The sequence below is a fragment of the Acomys russatus genome, chromosome 16 (assembly GCF_903995435.1).
Source record: "Acomys russatus chromosome 16, mAcoRus1.1, whole genome shotgun sequence".
Lineage (NCBI taxonomy): Eukaryota > Metazoa > Chordata > Mammalia > Rodentia > Muridae > Acomys > Acomys russatus.
The window spans coordinates 7,896,369-7,919,052 of record NC_067152.1 but is presented as its reverse complement, the minus strand read 5'-3'; the positions used below and the strand labels follow the sequence as shown (position 1 = coordinate 7,919,052).

The following is a 22,684-nucleotide window of genomic DNA, read 5'->3' as shown; positions in this document are numbered from 1 at the left end:
GTGTAGTCGGAGCTCATGCCCCAAGCTCCTGTGCCAGGACTCAGCTGTTGTCAATCTGCCAATGAACTTTGCATATGCTTGAGCGTGGCTCACCCCTCCGTGTCTGAACTCCTATGTAACCTCAGACACAGCAAAGGTACAGCAAAAGTGCAGAGAGAGGTACAGCGAAGACCTCTTTACCGCAAGTTCTCTTTGTATTTTGGTTTTTTGGTACAAGGTCTCAGTAATTAGCACAAGTTGGTCTGGAATGTATACTCTTCCTACTTCCTGATGCTGGGACAGCAGGTGTGCACCACTGTGCCTGCCTCTGGAGGAAGCTCTTTGTGACAGACACCTGGATCTGCTCATGGTGATAGCCAGATGTGCTCATATCCCTTATGATCTTTCATAAGGGATCTTTCTCCTTAAAATATTTTAAAAAGCTTTTACTTTACACTTATTTAAGTGACCATTTCCTGATGTCTGTCTTCTCTTGTTAGACTACAATACGCTGAGGATGGAAATGTGTGGGGCTGGGTTGAGTTTTTGTCTACTCCAGGCACCAAGTACCAAGTGCTTAGATAAAGCTTGTTCCTTCCCCTGGGTGGTGGTGGCAGCACACATCTTTAATTCCAGCACTCAGGAGGCAGAGGCAGGTGAAGCTCTGTGAGTTCAAGTCTAGCCTGGTCTACAGAGTTCTGGGACAGCCAGGGCTACTGTAAAAGTATGGTTTTTCTGTATCCCTGCTCTTGACATGGAGACCTATATGTTTATTAAAGGCTTCAGGCACTGCAGCTGGGCAGATGCTCAGCTATTCTAGCCTGGTAACACTGGCATGGTCTATTTCCCATTACCTGCCATCTCAGTCTCACCCTGGCTGCTCCTTCTCCACTTGTGTCCTGACGGTGACTCCTTCCACCCCCCCCCCACCCCCGAGATCCTTTCCCTCTCTCTGGTCCAGGAAGTCCTGCCTCTTCCTCTCCTGCCCAGCTATTAGCTGTTCGGCTCTTTATTTACCCAGTCAGAAGGTGTTGGAGAACAATGCTTTATAAAATACCAAGTCAGGAGATACTTCATAACAACCGAAGACCAGACTGCAACCAGATCTCAGATCTCATTCCATATTTGAATACATGGCGTGCGCGCGCATACACACACACACACACACACACACATACAGACACATATACACACATATACACATACACACACACACACACACACACACACACACACACACCAGAGAAAGAGAGAGAGAGAGAGAGAGAGAGAGAGAGAGAGAGAGAGAGAGAGAGAGAGAGTACACTTGTTCTTTCATTTTCTTCCTGAAGACACACAGCCCCTTCCACGTATGACTCCTTGACTCCCGCCTTCCAGTGCCTCCAGATTCCTCCTCCTTTCTCTCTGCTCTCCCAACCTTCCCTTTACTCCCCACTTATAGCTTAGAGACAGGTTCCCACCTATAATTTGGGCTGAGTTTACTCTTCTGTTTCTTTTGTCGCTACCTCCAACCTGTGAGTACTGCTATCAATCACCCTCCATGGCTCACTCCTGCCTCAAACATTCCAGTGATATTTATTTGATCTCTGAATGAGGAAGAATCCTGTAAGCATAAAAGTAATGGAAGAAATCACTAAGGGAAAGAAAATCAATGTATTGGACTACACCAAATTAAAAACTTCTGTGCGTCAGAAGCCATTCCAAACCAAACTAAAAAGCAAATGACAAGGCTAGGGAAAGCCTATGCAATAAATATGATGAAAGGTTGTTATCCCTCAAATATAAAGAGCTCATATAAATCGATAAGAAAAATACTAAAATCCCAGTGGGAGAATGGGCAAAGGGCAGGACTGTGTACAGATAGCTTAATAAACACGCAAAAAATCTTTAACTGCAGCAGTCCCCAGGGACATGTAAATTCATACACTGATTCCCATCTTTCATCTATGAAATCAGGGCATTGAAGCTGAAAGACTAATGCCAGGCAGTGGTGGCGCACACCTTTAATCCCAGCACTCCGGGAGACAGAGGCAGGTGGATCTCTGTGAGTTCAAGGCCAGCTTGGTCTACAGAAGGAGTTCCAGAACAGCCAGAGCTGTTACACAGACAAACCCTGTCTCAATAAACCTAAATAAATAAATAAATATTTTTTTTTAAAAAGCTAGAGAAAGCACTTGGTGGTTGAATGCTTGTCTAGCTTGTACAAGGCCCTTGGTTTGATCAGTAGCACCTGGTGGGAGTGAGGGGTGAGGCTGATGTGGTGATTTGAATAGGTTTGGTCTCCATAGAGTCATGTGTTTGAATGCTTGGCCCTAGAGATGGCACTATTAGGAGGTGTGGCCTTCTTGGAGGAGGTGTGGCCTTGTTAGAGGAAGTATGTCACTGTGGGGGTGGGGCTTTGAGGTCCTAAATGCTCAAGCCATGCCCAGTGTGAAACGCATCCAGTCTCCTCCTGGATCAAGATGGGGAACTCTCGGCTCCTCCAGCACCATGTCTGCTTGCAGGCTGCCATGCTCCCTGCCATGATAACAATGGACTGAGCCTCTGAAACTGTAAGCCAGCCCCAATGAAATCTTCTCCTTTATAAAGAGTTGCCTTGGTCATGGGCTCTCTTCATAGCAATTAAACCCTAACTAAGACAACTGGGAAGAATCCAGTGTTCATTTGTTGCTTCCCAAGTGCCTTAATTACTTTTCTATTGCTGTGACAAAACACCATGGCCAAGGCAACTTATATTTAAAAAAAGAAAAAAAGAAAAAGCGCTTAATATGGGTCTCACAGTTTCAGAGGGTCAGTGTTCATAACAGCCATGGTGGAGTGCGTGACAGCAGGCAAGCATGGCACTGGGGAGTAGCTGAAAGCTTACATCTGATCCACAAACAAGAGACAGAAAGAAAAAGAGCTAACTAAGAATGGTGTGAGCTTCGGAAACCTCTAAGCCCACTCAAAGTAACACACCTCCTCTGAAAGGCCACGCCTCAGTTCCAATACTGGAGATCACCTCTTCAAATACGTGAGCCCATAGGGGTCATTGTTTTTTATTTTTTATTTTTTAAATTTTTTTTTTTTTTTTTTTGAGACAGGGTTTCTCTATGTAGCCTTGGCTGTCCTGGACTCGCTTTGTAGACTAGGCTGGCCTCACAGCGATCCACCTGCCTCTGCCTCCCGAGTGCTGGGATTAAAGGCGTGCGCCACCATGCCCGGCTATAGGGGTCATTGTTAACCAAACCCCTACACCAAGAAACAAGAAGAAAGTGTTTCTTTCTTCCTTCCTTTCTTTTTTGGGTTGGTTTTTGAGACAGAGTTTCACTGTGTAACACAAGATGGCCTCAAACTCCTGCGCCTATAGCCGCAGCTTCTTGAGTACTGCAATGCTGGGTTTGCAGGCAAGCATTGCAAAGAAGCCCCCTTTCGACTTTCAATATCTTGCCACCATCTAGAACAGTGGCTCTCAGCCTTCCACACGCCCTTTAAAACAATTCTCCATGTTGTGGTGACCCCCAACCATAAAATGATTTCCATCGCTGCTGCATAACTGTAATTTTGCTACTGTTATGAGTCATAATGTAAATATCTGTGTTTTCTGGTGGTCTCGGGCAACTCCTGTAAGAGTCATTCAACTCTCCAAGAGGGTCACGACCCACAGGTTGAGAAGCGCTGATCTAAACGAAGGCGCGAAGAATCTGCAGGTTCTGGTCTTTGTCTCCCTGTCTTGGCTTACCCCTTGCATGCCACACCTCCTGTATGATGCTCGCATTAAGGAGATAATCATAACACTTTGACCATTGTATGGAATGCTAAGCCTGTCTGGGTTGCCTTCCTGGATGCTCTGCCTCCTCTTTTGCACCTTTCCTGGACACCCATCTTCTCCTGACGCCCACTGTTTGACAGTTGTTCTGAGAAGTTACCACCTGGGCTTGGCACTCCTGCCCTGGACTCTCATTACACACCCCTTTCCTTCCTAGATAATACTGAGAATGACTCTTTACAGCTTTCTGTCCACCTTAGATTATATGTGTCTCACGGGAGGCATTATATTTTTATTCATTCCTGTATCCCTGAGCCTAATCCAGGAGAGATGCTCAACAGATGACTCTGAACTAATCAGTCATGTAATAAATTAGCGATTCCATTTTGCACCATAAATTTTTGCTACCGTGCTGGTAAATGTGAGTTTTACTTAAAATGGATAAAATTAAATGCTCCTGGATAGAGATGAAATCCCTTATTCATGCCCCAGCCCTCACTTCAGGCCCACGTTCTATCATCCTATGGGTCATAACCTACTATGGGCCATGAAATTAATTCCTGGGTCACAGCTGCCATTATTTTAATGAAAAATATTAGAAGCAGAAGCAAATAGAATGACTCTCATCTCATTGCCCCACTTCTGTTTCTAGTGTTCTCTGTTACTTTCGTTTCTCCACCTGCGGCACCCAGGTCGGAAGAAGGACTGATAAATAGTAATAGTAAGTAATAATGAAAGAACAGCCCCAGGGGATGAAGGCTCTGCTCCACATTTTCTTCACCACGGAAAGCAACAGAGCTCTGCAGGCAGGCCCTCGGTCTCATGCAGTGAAACATGAGGGCAATCAGAAAGAATGCAAGTTAGGCCGAGCTCATTAGCGCACACCTGTAATCCCAGCACTTGGGAGGCAGAGGCAGGTGGATCTCTGTAAGTTCAAGGCCAACCTGGTCTACAAAGCGAGTTCAGGACAGCCAAGGTTAACACAGAGAAACCCTGTCTTAGGGAGGGGGGAGAATAAAACTTAGGGTTGGGGAGGTAGAGAAGGCAACATGAGGACCCGAGTTCAATCTCTAGTGCCCACATTCTAAAAAAAAAATAAATGGCTTAGTAGCATGTGCTCTTAACGGCCACACTTGGAAGACGGAGATGGGCCAAAGTCCCTGGAGCTCCTTGGCTGGCCAGCCTAGCCTAGTCACCAAATTCCTGGCCAAAAAACAAACAAACAAATAATCAAACAAACAAGAACCAAGGTGAACAGCTCCTGAGGCCTCTGGTGCAAGCACACACATGTACATGCACACAGACATTGAACACACACACACACACACACACACACACACACACACACACACAATAAGGTGAGCTGTGTGGTGTGGTTCAGTGGTAACACACTTGCCCAGTGCTCATAAAGCATACCATTGCCAGCAGCACCGCAAATAACACAGACAACCTGAGGGGTGCAAATGGGCTGGGACAGGAAGGAGCCTCTTCTAGTGTTCAGCACTGTTCATCAGCACTTCAGCACCGAGACCCCAAGCACCAGAAGCAGACAGCATAGCGTGCATCCAACCTCCTCTGCTCTGCTGCCTGATCTGTTCCACACAAGCCCCCCAGCTGCCTTTAAGCTAGGACGCAGTTCCAAGACTCCCAGGCTTGAAAGAATGCATCTACTCGGGAGCTTCAGGCAAGTGTCCAAGTCCTGGAGCCCAGGGCCACAGATTCTGTCTTTCTAAATTGCAAATGTGACCCATATAACCACCACCACCCCACCACCCCCACCACACCCCCCCCCACCTCACATCCTTCCACAGTGCCCCTCAGACTCATGATGAAGCACTGTGTCCTTAATATCACCTAAAATGCCATTTCAGATGCTCTTCCATCTGCCCAGTCTCCCAGGCACCTGCATCTCCCAAGGCAGCGTGCTCTCTTGGACCCTGGCCCTTCGATGCTGCCCTAGCTGCCTGAAGCACATCTATCTCCCTCTCTTTGAGGCCTCCAAAAGGCATCAGCAACTTCTTGGATTCTGTCCCGCCCCCCTCCACATCCTCTCCCTGCTCTGGACCCAATGCCCCGCTGGCTCTATGGTTGTCTTAGTTTCTGTCACTGTGATAAAAACATCACAATGAAGAGCAACTGGGGGGAAAGGAAAGGGCTTATTTTTCATCTTACAGCTTGTGGTTCATCATCGAGGAAACTCAGGGCAGGAAACTCAAGGCAGGAACAAAGGAGGGATGTTACTTACTGAGTTACTCCTCTTAGCCTCTTTAGCCTGCTTTGTGTGTGTGTGTGTTATTAACTTATTCATATTACATCTAAATTGTTATCCCATCCCTTCTATCTTCCCATTCCTCCCTCCCGCCCATTTTCCCCCTACTCCCCTCCCCTATGACTGTGACTGAGGAGGATTTCCTCCCCCTGTATATGCTCATAGGGTACCAAGTCTCTTCTTGGTAACCTGCTATCCTTCCTCTGAGTGCTGCCAGGCCTCCCCGTCCAGGGGATGTGGCCAAATATAGGGCACCAGATGTCAGTCCCCACTCTCCACTTAACTGTGGAGAATGTCCTGTCTGCTTTCTCATAGAACTCAGGTCCATCTGCCCCAATGTGGCCACACCCACAATGGGCTGGGCCTTCTCACATCAGTCACTAACTAAGGAACCGTCCCCACAGGCTTGCCTACAGGCCAATATGGTGGGGATGCTTTTTCAGCTGAGGGTCACTTCCTACCTCATTCTAGCCTGTCAGTTGCCGTAAGAACCAGCCAGTACAATGGCCCCTCCGCTCCAGCACTGGCTTCCGCCCTGATTCTGCCAGCTGCTCCTGTGTTTCTCTTGCTCCTCAGGGGCAGAAGTTGGGCCTTTTGTCCCATGTCCCCAGCAGCCAGCACAGCACCTCCCTCCAAGGTGGCACAATAGAAGGAGTGAGGGAAGGCAGGTGTTGGGTGAAAATTCTTCATCTGATAAATTCCCAAATGTCCAAGGTCAGAAGGCAATCCAAAGCTTTAGAACTGGGAGCCATCTTCTAAATACCAGACCCCTGCGGGCACAATCTCAGGAGAAAAGGAACCCCCAGAATGAGGGGGTACAGAGAGCACCAAGGCGTGCTGTATGCCAGGATCACAGTCCCATAGATTTCACAGCTGGAGGAAATTTTCTGGAAGGAATGTAGCTTTGTACACAGCTAGGTCACTGAACATTGAGAGACCACTGAGGAGTCAGGACCCTCAATGTCTCTGTGGCCTGAACATACTTAGGGTGGGGCAGGAATAAGTCCATTCTCCCTACTACAGTGAGTTGTGTGTGTGTGTGTGTGTGTGTGTGTATGTGAAGGCACATTAAAGGTGCATGTAAACCGTGTGCATGCATGAAGGTGCATTGAAGGTGCATGTGAACCGTGTGCATGCATGAAGGTGCATTGAAGGTGCATGTAAACCGTGTGCATGCATGAAGGTGCATTGAAGGCATGTGTAAACTGTGTCATGCATGAAGGTGCATTGAAGGTACATGTAAATCATGTGCATGCATGAAGGTCCATGTAAACTGTGTGCATGCACATAGATCCCTGAGATAAATGTCAGACAGCATCCTCCACTGCTCTCCACTGTATTTTTTGAGATAAGGTCTACTTGCAGACCCAGAGCTCGCCAATTTGGCTGGGCTGGCTGGTCAGTGAGCTCCACCCTCCCCCTGCCCTGGCACTACACATGTGTGCCACCTCCTCTAGCTTCTTACATGGGCCCTGGGGACCTGAAGTCACACACTCATGCTTGTTGACAAGTGCTTCATAGAATGAGCCAGCCGTCTTCCCCAGAGTCGCCCGACTCTAGACTTTTGGCCACTCTGTTTCACCCACAAACAGCATGGATGCTGGGACACAGCCACGGTAATGTCTCCAGGGCCACCTGTGTTAGAGCACAGAGCCTCATCGGGGCAGCAGAGCTGATACTGGCTAGTCAGGACTAGGGGCACAGCTGCACATTCCATACACGCCATTTCATCTGATTAACACACCAAAGCAAGAAGACGGTAAGTCAGCAGGGCGGTGGTGGCGCACACCTTTAATCCCAGGGCTCAGGGAGGCAGAGGCAGGTGGATCGCTGTGAGTTCGAGCCTGGCCTGGTCCACAAAGGGAGTCCAGGACAGCAAAGAATACACAGAGAAACCCTGTCTCCAAAAAAAGAAAAGAAAAAAAAAAGGCAGTGAGTCACCTTGACTTTAAGGATGAGAAAGGCTAATGACCATAGATGCTAGGAACTTGTCCCGGCTCATGTAATAAAAGACCAAGTACAAATTCAAACCCAAGTGTGACTTCAAGTCTCTTGCTGTCTTCATGCTGGATTCCTGTCCCTCAGGAGTCTCTTCATCAGAGTCGGTGAATCCTGGAAGAGCAGTGCTATCACCGTTTCCACAGGCTCTGCTAAGCTAGGATCTTGAGGTGAATCTGCTTCCCGGTAAACCACAGCCAGCAGAGACAGTCCTGAGATCTCATGGTATTTTTTGTTTGTTTGTTTTGTTTTTTGTTGTTGTTTGTTTGTTTTCTCTGTGTAGCCTTGGCTGCCCTAGACTCACTTTGTAGACCAGGCTGGCCTCAAAATCACAGTGACCCATCAGCCTCTGCCTCATGAGTGCTGGGATTAAAGGCGTGCACCACCATGCCTGGTTTGAGATCTCAGTGTTTATCATCATCCCTCCCAAAGGAGGCAGTGACTCTTGCCAGATTCCCAAGGCTCAGAAGAGGAGTCACCTCTACCCCAAAGTCAGTGCTTCCACCTGTACTGTTGCCTTCTGGCACCAACAGAGATTTATTTGCACAGCACTGGAAGAAAGGCTACCCACAAGTGAGTCTCTCTCTTCCTCTCTCTCTCTCTCTCTCTCTCTCTCTCTCTCTCTCTCTCTCTCTCTCTCTCTCTCTCTCTCTCTCTCTCTCTCTCTCTCTCTCTCACACACACACACACACACATACACACCACCTTCAAGATTCTCCGGTTTTCTCCTTCTCTCCTCAGTCCTCACACGTTCTGCCCATCCGCCCAACACCCAACATATAAATTCGACGCAATAATTGCACACTTGAGAAAAACAAAGGAACAAATTTACTATTCACCTAGCGGTTGTAACATTAAATTGCAGGCTTAGTGATAAAAAAGGAAACAATCAACTCTGTATTTCAGCTTCTAACAAAGGTGGGAAAGGGCAAGGCCCATAAGTAGTGGAGTGGGTGGGTGGGGGGGGCAGAGGGCGGGGCTCAGATGCTTCAGGGACCAAGTACTGAACACAAAGAAGCAAGGGGAGTGCAAGGGTCACCCAAAGAGACAATCTCAACTTAGTGACTTAGCTCTGATTGTCTTCTAAAAGAACCGCAGATCCGAGTCGCACCTTGATTTTCAGAAGCCAAAAATTCTAATTGAACGTGAAGCCTCTTGATTCTTGGAGGGCGACTCAATTATCCTGGAAACATTAAAGGAGCTAAATCTAGCCATGAGCTCTGCAGCTTTCTGCGCTCTGCTGTAGGAGAGACGTGGTGGCTTCCCTAACTGTGGTATTACACTGCCACTCTCCAGCCACCGTCTGCTACTGCAGCAGAGGCGTCTGGCACGAGGCTCTCAGCTTCCCTCTGCACCCAGGGCTGGCCGCCAGAGCTCTAGCAAACAATTAAACCAACAGGAAGTAGAAGGCTCGCCCAGGGGCAGGGACTAGGAGGACCTTGCAGATCAAATGGCCGACTGCTCCTGCAGGAAGCCCTCGGGGTTGGGGAGGCTTTTATCTGGCTCAGAAGCCAGCGCGGCCTCTCGAAGGACTTCAAGGTGCTCCTCAGCAGCAGATAGTGACTGGTCGATCCAGTCCAGGCCCCCGGTTAGGTGGCAGGCATTCCTAGTCACTAGCACCAAGTGACTAACGGACAGAAGCAGGGCAGTTGTCCTACAGGGGGAGAAAAAAAGATCAGGTTCTGTAGAAAGTGGGGGATTCTGCACAAAAGCCCAAATGAGTACAAATGCTAGGTTACTGCTCCCCACAGTGGAGACCCTTCCCTGGAAAGTGAGTGGTTACGTAACACAATGGGTCCTCGCTGAAATACATAGGGCATGGTTGGCTTAAATGAGGTTAACCCAAAGCCTGTCTGGGGTGGGGGTGGGGGGCTTTGATGAGCTTAACAAAGCTCCAAGGGGACCCCGGGGGAGCTGGCAAATGCACTTGAGACAGTGGAAGAGGCGTTCTGCAACACTCCCATTAACAGCTCCCAGAAGGGTGTTTTATGAAACAGTTTGGTCGTGGTCAATTGGATGAGCAGATCTCCAACTGCTGCCCACTTAAAGATGGGCTCTCTAGATATCCCTCTTCAGTGAGCATCCCTTTATTGATCACAAATCAATAAGCTTGAAGCTGGCTTATTCAACGCTAAGGAAAATGTAATTGAAAATCAAATTGAGGAGGAGGGTTTTGTTTTGTTGTTGTGTTGTTTCTCTGTTGTTGTTTTGTTTGTTTTTTGTATGTTTTGTGTGTGTTTTTTTGTTTGTTTTGCTTTTTTTTTTTTTAATCTGACTGAAAGATTCACTATAAAATAATTTTTATATGGTGAGTGTGCCAGATGTGTTCGGGGCGCCATCATCGATTACTAACCCAGGGAGAATGGTGAACAGCGGCAGGAATGGGGTAGTGAAACCAAAGCAGACATGCCATGACTTACTGGCCACCTGGCAACCATCGCACAACATGGCCTCCTCGGGAGCCTCACAAATCAAATGGAGACCGTAAGTAGGTATTTCATGTGTTTGCAGTCTGTAGGGTGGTGTGCATTCTGCAGAGTGGAGGAGGGTAAGGAGAAGGGGGGCCTTTAGATGCCTGGTGAGGGGTTGAGCTCCGCTGTGGCTGACGTGTTTTGGACAGTGCTTCCAGCAAGGTGTGGCTGCTTCTGAAGTCCAAAGATCAGAGGAAGGAGTAGGGAGTGAAGGGCGGGGAGGTGCAGTTAGCACAGCCAGTTAAGCGTGCACACCCACACCCTCATCTCAGGGCTTAAGGAAGACCGTGTTCTCTCATCTCCACTCACTGGATGGCTCACTGTCGACATAGAAAGGGATGAACCCCGAGCCAGGGGGTGGCCTTGGAAATCTGGAAAACCATCCTCTCTAAACTACCCAGGCAGCCCCCTGATGGGCTGGATAACCGTACCCCTCAATTGTGACAAGATGAGTGGGCCCTCCTCCCCTCTCACCGTGCATCCAGGAGCTTGGGGTCCAGTGGGGGGTACATTGACTTCACAACATCGTCCACTCTAGAGGAGACAATAGGGATTAGTGTCGGTATTGTTACTTTGTCTCCTTTTCTCCCTCCTTCTTTCCCATCCTCTCTCTAGACTTCTCTGTTGTATTGCACTCGCCCATCTCCCGGGTCCTCTCCCTAGCAGCTTCTTCTGCATGTCCAGACAGAGTCTAACAGGAAGACATCAGGTTCTGTTTGGAAAATATTCTGCTCTGTACGTTCGCTCTCGCTCCAATGGTTAAAATGTGTGAGGTTACACATATGGAGAGACGTGCAGCGCTACTGCTACATTTAAACACCAAACACGAGTGCACTGTGTTCTTTCATACATACAAACAGTAAACCAAAGCTATGCACTGCAAGAGGGGAGGCCTAGAGGAAGGCTCACAACTTAATGGCGGCTAATCTCTCCAAGCTGGGGAAGGCGGAATTAGGGAGCACCCTACTTTTCCTGAAGTAGCTTAATTTTTATAAGAATTTGTTACTTTTGCGTTTTTTTTTTTTTAAGACGCTAATAAAACGACATGGAACACTAAAAGAAAAGTCACAGCTTAACTTGGGTTCAAACTATCCCACTGTGTCTTTTCCATCCTGCATAGTCCATGGCTAATATTTTAAGTTTCCACCTGTTCTGATTTGTAGGGTGCAAGATTTTGCTCCCATGGATCACTTAGTAAAAAGAAAAAAAAAAAGAAAAGAAAAGAAAATTGTATTGTTTGATTTCTAAAAGTACTAAGAAAACTACAGCCCTCACTCTCACTCAGGTCTGAGGAGCTGGCAAGCAGGTGGCAGAGGCACAGCGACCCTCAGCACGTCCCAGCTAGCCCCTTCCCTCTCCACAGAACCCAAGGCAGAAGCCGCCTCCCTTGAAATAATAACTCATCATCATGACAGATGGAGAAAATGAAACAGGAAGGACACGGGGGACAAATGTCAGGCAGAGGGAGAACTCGTGAGGGTGAAGGGAGAAAACAAGAGAATTCTGGTGACAAGCATGAAGGGCAGTACTCTGCGGGAGCTCCACCTTCCTGCCAGTGCCACACTCTCACCTTGGTACACTGTTAACCCTGCCCCGTCTCAGAAATCTCAGCACCCGTACACCCTGTTTATAACCTGTACCTCAGGGCCTCTCCTAGCCCCACGAGCGCACAAGGTAGGGTCCCACAGATATGATGAGCACTGCAGCGGCTGAAAATGGTAGATCAGTAGCAATGCCTGACACAAGTTGGAGCCAGGGGGCGGTGGGGAGGGTGGAGGGAGTGGGGAGCGGGGGAGAGGGGGTGTACCTCACACAACCACCCAGGGAGCAACTCGAGAACCATTTGCTATTCTGGCTTGCATCTCAATCCACTGAACTACCTAGACAGCATTCAAGCACACCAAAGTCTTGTATGTCTCAGAGGATCTTCCACGTTGCTCCTCCTCAGCCTTACTAGGTTACTCTTGAGACAGAAAGGGCCAGTGTTTGCTCATGATTTAACCCAGGCACCAGGAATGCACAGTGAAGGCCATTCAAGGCAGAGGCGGGGTCAGGTGACTGATAAGAACACTTTCCTGGAATCAGTCATCTGACAGCAAATCCACATACCAGCCACCAGGTGGCAGCACGCTTTTAGCACAGCCTTCTGCTCTAAGAAAAGGGCCTTATTTTTCTTTGCAAAACTCCAGTCCAACTGAGGGGGTGTAGTTGTTGACTGAGGCCCTGCTGGGTACCTCCCACAGGGGATTTTGCAGACAGCCTGGAATTCAGGAGGTCTGAACGTGGCTAGGCTGAGAACCAAGCATCGAATGAGGGTCAGCATGGAAGATGTCCCCCAAATTAGTCCCCAATATAGCTAGCAGGCTGGACCTAAGGGCATGGCTGGAAATAGTAGCATAGAAGCCAGCGGTAAATGCACCTGCTGAGCTGTTAAAGGACCTGTGCTGGGAATGGGGAGGGTAGGTGACCACCTCAGTTTAGAAATGCCCATACTGCAGGGTGTGGTGGTGCACCCCTTTAATCCCAGTATTTGGGAGGCAGAGGCAGTGGATCGTTGTGAATTCAAGGCCAGCCTGGTCTGCAAAGCTAGTCCTGGACAGCCAGGGCTAACACAAAGAAACCCTGTCTCAAAAACAAAACAAAACAAAACAAAAAAACAAAACAAACAAACAAACAACAAAAAAACAAAAGAGAAAGAAAGAAGAAAAGAAATGCCCATACTTGGCAGTCCTGTATACACTGGGGTTTCCGATAACTGAGACTGCGGACCTCCTGTTTTACAGTGTTGCTTAGCCTTGCTGGCTACCTCAGCTTCCCCTGTGAAGTGTGGGACCTCATAGCCGCTGACCACTCACCTGGGGCTGATCCTCTTGGCCACCACAATGATGTCGCTGACACTTGCTGACGTCTTCATCTTGGCCCCAGAACCCATTGTCATGGCAACAAGTTTTTCTGTCAGAGTGTGACAAATCTAATATAACAAGAAGGGAAAGAGGCGATGAAGGGTGACCTGGCTCCCCACCCCCACACCAAGGGCTCTGCCACCCTGACAAAGACCAATGCAGCCCAATTTTAGGCACCAGCACCAGCACTAAGCTAGCTCCTGCCCTAGTGATGAGAGAAAATGGAGTGGAAAGAGGCAAAAGACCAATAACAGTCTGGGTGGTGGTTGCAGGTTGGGAGTGCAGGGTTGGGGGATGGGGCTCAGATCAAGGGCAGAACTTCGGCTCAATGAAGACTAAGCTGGAATAATCCATCTAAAAAAAAAAAGATCACGCGCTCTAATTTTGCCACCTTTGGTTTGGCGAGTACTTTCTATTCCCTCAGCTCATGGTTTAGAATTCTAAATGGATTAATATCTCCAGTGGGGTGCTCACTGAACTGGGGCTGGACAAAAGGCGACTGCTGTCTTTAAGGCACATTCTCCGCTAAGGGCACCTGTGTTGGCAGTTTTTGAGGGTTGGGTGCTATCAGTGTATGTTCACCCGGTGATGATGAAAAGGCCCTGGAAAAAGCAGGGTAGGGGAAAGAATGACAACACGTGGGCTTCGTCTTCTTCCACCAGCGCCGTTGGCCACCTCCAAGGCCCCGTTCTATAATCCCACCATGCTAAAAACCAAGCATGCCTCTATCCCTGCAAAGAAGTCCCATTACCTGCTGGTACCCGGGGCGGGAATACAGAAGCAGGACCAAGCAGAGGTCCCTGGGAAGGAAGATCCACACCCTCCACACTCCCATGTAGGGGAGATGATGAAGCAAAGGCATTCTGGGGTCTCAAGAGGAGGCTCGGAAGCCCTTTTCTTTATCTAAGATCCCCAATCCAAGAAGAGGGGCCCTCCCTCTCTGATGGAAAAGGACAAGATTTAAAAAAAAAAAAAAAAAAGTCAAGGCCCAGGGCACACCGTGGCTGGGCAAAGGGAAATGTCACGGTTTATTGCTCCAGCCAGAGGACCTAGCTATCTCTGTCTACAGTCATATCTGTATGTGCAGCCATATTTACACATCCAAGTAACTTCCTGACCGCCAGGCAACAATTTCCTACAGAGGTAGCCAAGGAAGAGGCAGATAAAGGGGGCTGTTTAATATCCTGTACTGAGTGACCCCAGAGAAAAGAGCGAGCTGTCTCCTTTGAAATAGTGAATAATCAGTAGACAAAGAGATAAGGATGCTGACAAGGAGACACTCATATTTGCAACTTGTTAAATATTTGCATGTTATTATTCTATTAGGGAAGAAAATATAACGCAAGAGTTGAGAAATGAATGCTGGGACTTTAGAAATGGCTAACGTGCAATTTAGGTGTAAATTTTCCAAAGGTTTCAGGACTCAAAGACCAAAGTCTGCCTCCAAGTGGAGGAACTTGTAGTTTGGGGTTTTTGTTTTTGTGTTTGTTTGTTTGTTTGTTTGTTTGTTTTGTTTTGTTTGTTTTAAACTCTAACTATTTGGCTGACTATTGTTACCAAAGAAGCCAGGGGAAACTCTTAGTAATTGAAGCCCAGATTCTGAATGCATTCATTCCCTGGTCTGAGCTCAGATTTAATAAAGAAAGGATCCTGAGAGGTGGGGGTAGGGGCAGAGCTTCATTTGCTTCATGGTTGGTAAGATTATTACTGGAGGCCCCCAAACTGTCCCTTCCATAGGTCCCTGTATTAAGAGGACCAGATGAGAAAAAGCCTAAAGAGGACTTTTAGAACACGAAAATAGCTGGACATGGTGGCGCACGCCTTTATTCCCAGCGCTCAGGAGGCAGAGGCAGGCGGATTGATGCGAGTTCGAGGCCAGCCTGGTCTACAAAGCAAGTCCAGGACAGCCAAGGCTAACACAGAGAGACCCTGTCTAAGAAAAAAACAAAACAAAAAAAACCCACGAAAGTAAAACAGACTCAATAGGAGAGAAGGCAGCTGACAGGAGAAATGCAGCACAAAGCTAACTAGGGACTGCTCACAAGGTCAACTCCATGTACCCCTCTGGTGCTCCAACAACCACCCCTGACCTCACAGGCAAATCAGAGTATTACCTTCAAGATGGCGATGCAGTGGGACATGAGACCCCTGGGGAGACAAGAGAAAAGTATCAGTGCAGCTCTGAAGAGCCCAGCTCCTTCTAGCTATGCCCTCTGCTCTTCAGCCAGCACCAGGTGGGCACAGCAGGTAGCCACCTCCAAGCAGAATCCCCAGTGTGCACATCCAACCCAACTCCTCCAGCCAACTCTGTCACCCCCCTGCCAAGATCATTTTATATCTCTGTGTGCCCAACATGTCCTTCCCCTTAGACTTAGCCTGGTGAGTTCCTCTCTCAGCAAACCCAAGTCAAAAGGCACCCACTCAGGGAAGGGGCTTATGAGATCCCCATCCTCCACAAGAGCTGATAGGCAGTTAACCGTTGTTGGGTAAAGAGATACATCCTCTTACTTAGTGTAGCCACTGTTGGGATGGCCGTGCTCCTATAAATAATTCCTGTAAGCAGCCCTAGTTAAACTAAATGACACACACACACACACCATAAAAGAAGGCGGTATGGGGGGCACAGGAGATGGTAATGGGAGGATGAGTGTGATTAAAATACATGATATACATGTATAAAATGTCAACATGAAACACATTAAGTACAATTTTAAGTTTTTTAAAGGCATCGCTCTGGGACATGCTTCACCTACTCCCCCACCCCACCCCACCCACACCCCCACGCCCCCCCGCACTGAGTCTCTATGACAATGGCTTTGGTGCAGTTCTATCTCTCTGCCATTTTGACGTCGGCAGAGCCTGGCCTCACACCCTGTATATAGCGCCCCCTAAATGAACGTCAGTAAAAAAAAAAAAAAAAAAAAAAAAAAAAAAAAAGGATAAAGGATGATGAAAGAGGGTGGCACAAACTTCTCAGAGCGCAACCCTCCTTGGGACCCTGAAAGCAAAGGCTGTCTGGAGCTCACTCAAAAATTCCTGGACAGTCCAAGGATAACCCAACCACCCTGGGGGACTTTATAATGATGTCAGGCACACGTCTAACTGCCCGTGTGTTCGAGCCTACAAGTCAGAGGAATAGGACAAAGCAAACACTGTTGTGCCCTATGCTGGCATGGCTCATGATGAGGACAGGGGGAGAGCACCAGTGTGGGGGGGGGGGGTACAGCGGAATGTCCTGGTAAAAGAACCCGGAAGTCCCTTTGCCATGCCAAAGGACTAGCAAGCAAACGTCCCCTGAGGCCTTACGAGGCGTCTTCAATCCAGTCTTCATTCTCCAGGATGGCCTCGATGTGGGGGTTGGTGATCACAACATCGTCCAACTCTAACTCCGAGGGCTCAGACTGGGTCTCCATGGCACCGATGAGGTCCACGATGGGCCTAGAAGGAATAGGCACTGTTAGAGGTTCACGGCAAGCGACTGGCTGAACCTCTTCTCGTGGCAGCCACTGCAATAGTTTAGATCTTGAGCTGTCCCCAAAAGGATGGTGTGTTAAAGGCTTGGTCCACACAGTGGCACTATTAGGAAATGGGTCCTCTAAGAGGTAGAGCCTAGTGGGAGGGCTTTCAGTCTTTGAAGCTGGACCCTAAATGGGGACGGTGAGACGCTGGCTCTCTTTTTTGCTTTCTAACGAGGAGGTGAGCAGTTTGCTTCTCCACGAACTCCCATCTGGCAGCACCATCAGATCTAAAGGTGATGAGTCCACTTGACCATGGGTCAGGAGCTCTTAGCCCATGAACCATAAGAAACCGCTTCTCTTTACAGTGAACATCTCAGTTATTATATTACAGGAACAAAGGCATCAAAAATTTAGAGGAGAGGACACTTGTCCTGGACACAGATTTGACAGTAATGTGACCACAGCACAAGACAAGGCACACAGCTAAACAATGGGTCAAGAAAGCAGACCAAATGTAAAGGATGCAGACCTGCTGAAGAAAGGACAGACTTAGCATGATTCCAAAGATGTCCTAAGCCCAGGGCTGTGTTGGCACATGCCTTTAATCCCAGCCCCTGGGAGGCAGAGGAAGGACAGCTCTCTGTGAGTTCGAGGCCAGCCTGGTCTACAAAGCGAGTTCCAGGATAGCCAGGGCTACATAGAGATACCTGTCTTGGGGGGAAAAGTATTAGACAGATTCATTGTCTTTTTTTTCTTTTCCCTTCAAGCCTATACAAGTATGGAAAGGTTCACGTTCTGATCGCCCAAGCCTACCTGTGCCCAGTAACTGGGGTACAGAATCACTTTTGGGAACCACCCCTCTGAGTAAAACTACTTTTTTCTTTCCTGCAGGCTTCTGTAGAACCCAAGCTAGCAAAATATTCATTTCAAAGTAGAGCCTTCTGGGACACATAAATGGGCATTCGCAGGCTGTTAACCACTCATCGGAGATGCTGGCAGAGTTAAGATAAAGAAACGTCAGAAACCTAAGTTTGGTTGCCAACATCCCTTCTGCATCTCTCCACTCAAAATCCCGAACCTGACCTTGCTTTGCAAAATCAATTTCACTTCACAAGGCATGGTGATGAAGAATTCTGCTGTGCAAGGAGACAGGCATCCCTGAGCTGGGACTGCATGACCGGGACCACTTGTTGTTTAGATGCGTGGCTGAGTGTGGGCATTAGATTTCTGCTCCCAGGGGTTTGGGCTGGAATAGGGTTTGGCTCATCCCCCTGCCAAATGAGGTCGCTAGCATCACAAAGAAGGGGACTTTGTGTCATTCAGTGACGTCTTCATGGCTGAATGAAGAAAGAGGTGTCTCAGGATGCTGGTACACTTTGAGAAATGGTCCTAAGCTCTGAAGTCTTTGTAGTATAAAGTGTGGCCTGCAGGAACCATTTAAGAGAGACTAGGTTGAGCAGAGGTGGCCCAGCTCCAACTTGCTGCTGTCCCTCTGGTATTCTGTTGTCCATGCTCAGCTCTCCTCCCTCTCCATCACAGTCTACTCACTTGGAATCATAGCGCTGGAGCAGGTCTCGAGGCCGGCAGTAGCGCTGCCTACAGACCACCACCAGAGCGGCAAATGAGGCCAGGAAAATGGTAGCCAGCACACCTATGGCGACGATCACCACGGTCTCCATGCTTCCGGAAGCTTCCAACTACAGTCTACTCACATCCTCTGAGCAGGTAGGAGCTGGAGAGAGCACAAAGTCAAGTAGACCAAGTGAAGACATGGCAAGGAGGGAAGGGGCTGCTGGGCCTCACCTGCTGAAAATGGCAAATAAGGATGGGAAAGGTGGCAAGGCTCCCTCAAGTCACCTGCAAACCCGAGGGCCTGAGGCAGGGTATATCATATGCCATGCCAAAAGCTTGGGACACATTTGCACTGGTCTTGATGATTTCGCGTTACGAAACATGCAAGAAAAATAACGCCACAACAGAAGCCAAAGGTGGGGTTGTACTTAGCACGGAGCCCCTCTGTATCAGACACCCCTGTGTGTGTAATTTTGTCTGGCAACAACTCTATGAGGCAGGTGTTGGAATTTCTATTTTATGATGAAGAAACTGAGGTTCCAGGAGGTTGAGGAATTTGTCCAAGTCTGTGTAGCTGGCAAGCAGAAAGCCACCCGCCCAAAGTGAAGTCAACAGTCACCTTCCTTTTCCTTTCTAAGGAAGAACAAAAACTCCATGATGTGTTCTGACTTCCACTGTCAGTGTTGGGAACTTACAAGCAGAGTGGCGCATTCCTTGCCCTAGCCATCTGGGAGGCTCTTTCACACCAACAGTCAGGTATGGCTTAACAACACGCATCTGTTCTGAGAAACGTATTACCTAGTGGTATGGTCACTGTCAAATGCCCACATAGAACTTATACACACTAAGACCAGCTATGATGTCATTACATGACACAATCCTATGGGGACCACTATCCTGTATGTGAGCCATTGCTCACGCCATGCGTCCCTTTGAACAAGTCTCCTCCCCTCCCTGGGTTTAATTTAGTTTCTTCACCTACTAAAAAAAAAAAAAAAAAAAAAAAAAAAAAAGAATGTTCTACTAGCAATGTTTATGTGCATGTCTCCGAGAATTCACACTCTCTTGACGGTCACTCAGGGAGCGTATATTAATCAACTACGATGCAACAAGCACTGACTTCTGAAGACTAGAGAAGGAAGACCTGGTCCCTCCTCCACGGGAAGGAAGAAGGATTCAGCTGTGTTGATATTATCCAAGTCTAGAAATGCGCAGACTTGATTAATAAAGTGACTGCATTTGCGTGACACTTCCTAGAAAAGCCTTTTTCACAGACCTGGGACTGCTTAAGCTGGATTTTGAGGAATGAGTGAGAACACCAGGTAAACAGGGTGGGACCTCCTCAGCAATCAAGGAAACCTCCTCAGCAGTCTGCAAAGCTGCTCTCTCGGTGTGTTTGTTTGTTTGTTTGTTTGTTTTCATCTTGAACCTCTATCGGGAAAGCATGAATAGAGGGGAACAGGGTCTTGCCTCCGTTTCTCCAGACACACACTACTGTCTTTCCTGTCTACCTTTTCTTTCCTCCTTATCATGTCTTCCTCTTTAGGCTTCCGCCCCATCCCCCCATATCCCCCTGGCTTCCCACATCATCTCTTCCATGCCCCCATTTCTCCAAACACCCACACACACCGCGTGCGTGTTGCCTTCCTCTTCTCTCTCTTTCAGTAGTTTTCAGTGTTTCTCGGAGTGTTTGTGCTTTCTTGAACTTTCCCTCCGCCTTCTTCTGCGATCCCTCTGTGTGGGCGTTCCTTTGTGCGCTTTTCTTTCTTTGTGTGTTCTCTGTATCTCCGTGACTTTTCCTCTCTCCCTCAATCTCTTTTTCTCGTTCCACCTCCCTCTTTCCCTCCCCCTCCATTTGATTCTAAACCCATCGGGAGCGAACCCTCTCTCCCTTCCTTGTCCCTGCCCGCCGCCGCCAGGAAAGGCTGGCACCGCACTACACGCGCTCCCAAGTTTGGTCCCCAACTTGCGCGCTGCCCCACATCTGCCTGGCAGAACAAAGCTGGGTCCCCGGAGCCCACAGGGAGCCCTCCCATCACCCGCCTCGCGTGCTCACCCACCTCAACTGCAGCTCCGGGGCGCCCTGGCTCCCCTTGATCCCCCAAGGCCAAGTCCGAGTGCTGCGGGCAGCGGCCAGCAGCAAGGCATGCCGGGAGTGAGGGCGGGCGGGCCGAGGAACCAGATCCACCCCCGGCGGGGCGGCCCAGCCAGCGCACCCAAATCCCCCGCTGCCAGGCGCCGCCGTCCCCGCCAGGCCCCTGACCGCCCGAGGATTGGCGTCGCGGGAGGCTGGGGCAGTTGGGAGACAGTCACTGACTACCCGAGGACCGCTCCACGTGCACCCACGGAGGCCAGGGCAGAAGGGTAGTGTGAGGGCCGTGCGCCCACACCCACTGCCCTCCAGCTGGCCACCCAGGAGTGGGGGTAGGAGCTCCCACGGTTTGCACAGGGCTGGGTCCCTGCGCCAGCTGCTGTCTGCAGACTTTGGAGTCTGCCTTGCTAGCTGTAAGCAGCAATTTGACTTCGCTTCTCTTGGGGGCCCTCCTAAGGATCCTGGGAACTGGTGTCAGGGGAGAGGCTCGCCCACAGCTAACAGAAAATCTGTAACCTGACACAAGCCTCTTGTCAACCACTGTCTAGGACCCTGCCAGGCAGTTGTGCCCATGATCCCATCCTAGACATCCCACTGTGAAGAGGACACACCTCACTGATCAGGACATAGTCCAGGCTGCTAACCGTCGCCAGTAGGCTGTCCTTCATGCCTCAAGATGCCAGCTATAGGCAGCAGCTTGGGATCTCAGTGGTCCCCAAAGGCCTAGGAAGCAGGCATCAGGTAATTTGGGTAGGGATTCCAAAGTATTAAGACCATGTTTTACAATGAGAAATGAATGGGCTCCAGATGGTCATATTCCTGGTCTGTCCTGAAGAGAAGGCAGAGCCTGAGCGGGTCAAGTAAAGTATGGATGGCCCGTCCAGGTCTAAAACAACCCCACTTGCAAGGGCCTAAGATGACAAGGCTCAAAGGATGCAGATTAAGTCTCCCTCTTAATCTGATGCAGTGTCTGCAAACCAGAGCCTGTAGGCTCATCCAGATCCCAGTACCTTTGTTTGTGCTCCTGTTTTGCTTTGTTTTGCCCTGCTAGAGGTTGAACGTAGGACTTCCTGCGTGTGATACAAGCGTTCCACCCACAGTAAGGGATGCAACCTCCAGGCAAGTGGTCCTGCCTTATATAAGAAAGCAGACTGAGCATCCCATGAGGAGCAAGCCAGTGCAGTGCGCGTCACTCCTCTGAGGTCTCTGATTCAGTTCCTGTCTCCAGGCTCCTGCTCTGAGTTCCTGCCCTAGCTTCCTGTCATGAAGGACTACAGGCTGTAGGGTGAAATAAACCCATGGTTCCTCAGGCTGCTTTTAGTCATGGTATTCACAGCCATAGAAGCCTAACTAGTACAAGGAGGCATTCAGTGTCAACACCGAGCCTTCACACGCTCAGCCTAGTGGTAGAGTGAACCCAGCACGCACAACGTGTGTTTGGTACCTAGCACCAGGGAAGAGAAGGAGCAGAAGCTTCGCTTCCAATTCTAGGTGTGTTCTCTGGGAGAGAAGGCTGAGTGGTTTTTATCGCCCTCTGAAAGTGCTTTCAGGCAGACCTTTGGAGCTCTGTGCCTGCCTGCGAAAGTTCACAGCACAGTGGCAAGTATGGGGGGAGGGGGCAGTGTCCCTGCTTCCTGGAGATTCTCCAAGATGAATTGTTTCTGTCTGTCTTGGTGGTTGCATGATGGATGGCCTTAAGCTAGGCAGTTAAGCTATATGATCTTTGTGGCCAGCTCTGAGCTTTTATGGCCACATGAGAGGTATAGTAGCCTTAAAAACTTTATAACACAAATGAATATTTTCCAAGGAAAAAGAAAAAGAAACCAAATGTATAAGCAGCCACCCAAAGCTGATGATGTTGACGCCCCCAGAACCACTATCCATCAGGCAGACAAGGGGGTTCTAGATATTGCCTACCTCCCCCAGCCCACTGTTCCTCACTATTCTAGAACTTCTGCCATTCCAACACCACCAAAGTGTCTCTAGGACCCTCAGAGACTACTGTGTTTGGCATTCGGTATTCTCCCTTGCAAGTAACAGAACCCAGCCCAGTGTCCCATGTGGACATGGAACCTATGAACAAGATAGCCATCAGCACCCACAGGGTTGCCATGAGAACAAAGGTCCATGTTAGGAAGTGGGCAGGCTTCAGGGCTGTATGCCATGGACCTGCAAGGATTATGATTAGCACCTC

At 49.0% G+C, this 22,684-nt stretch overlaps 1 protein-coding gene across 1 annotated transcript; it reads right to left on the bottom strand.

Moving 5' to 3' along the window:
* Positions 1-8,958: 8,958 nt before the first annotated feature.
* Tmem98 (transmembrane protein 98) lies at positions 8,959-20,610 on the bottom strand. Its single transcript, XM_051158112.1, has 7 exons — positions 20,459-20,610; positions 18,375-18,558; positions 16,675-16,806; positions 15,483-15,516; positions 13,321-13,436; positions 10,940-10,999; positions 8,959-9,648 (listed from the first exon to the last, which is right to left on the bottom strand). Exons 2-7 carry the CDS (start codon positions 18,503-18,505, stop codon positions 9,441-9,443), a joined length of 681 nt encoding a protein of 226 aa, XP_051014069.1. The 5' UTR covers positions 18,506-18,558; positions 20,459-20,610; the 3' UTR covers positions 8,959-9,440.
* Between the last annotated feature and the right edge of the window lie 2,074 nt (positions 20,611-22,684).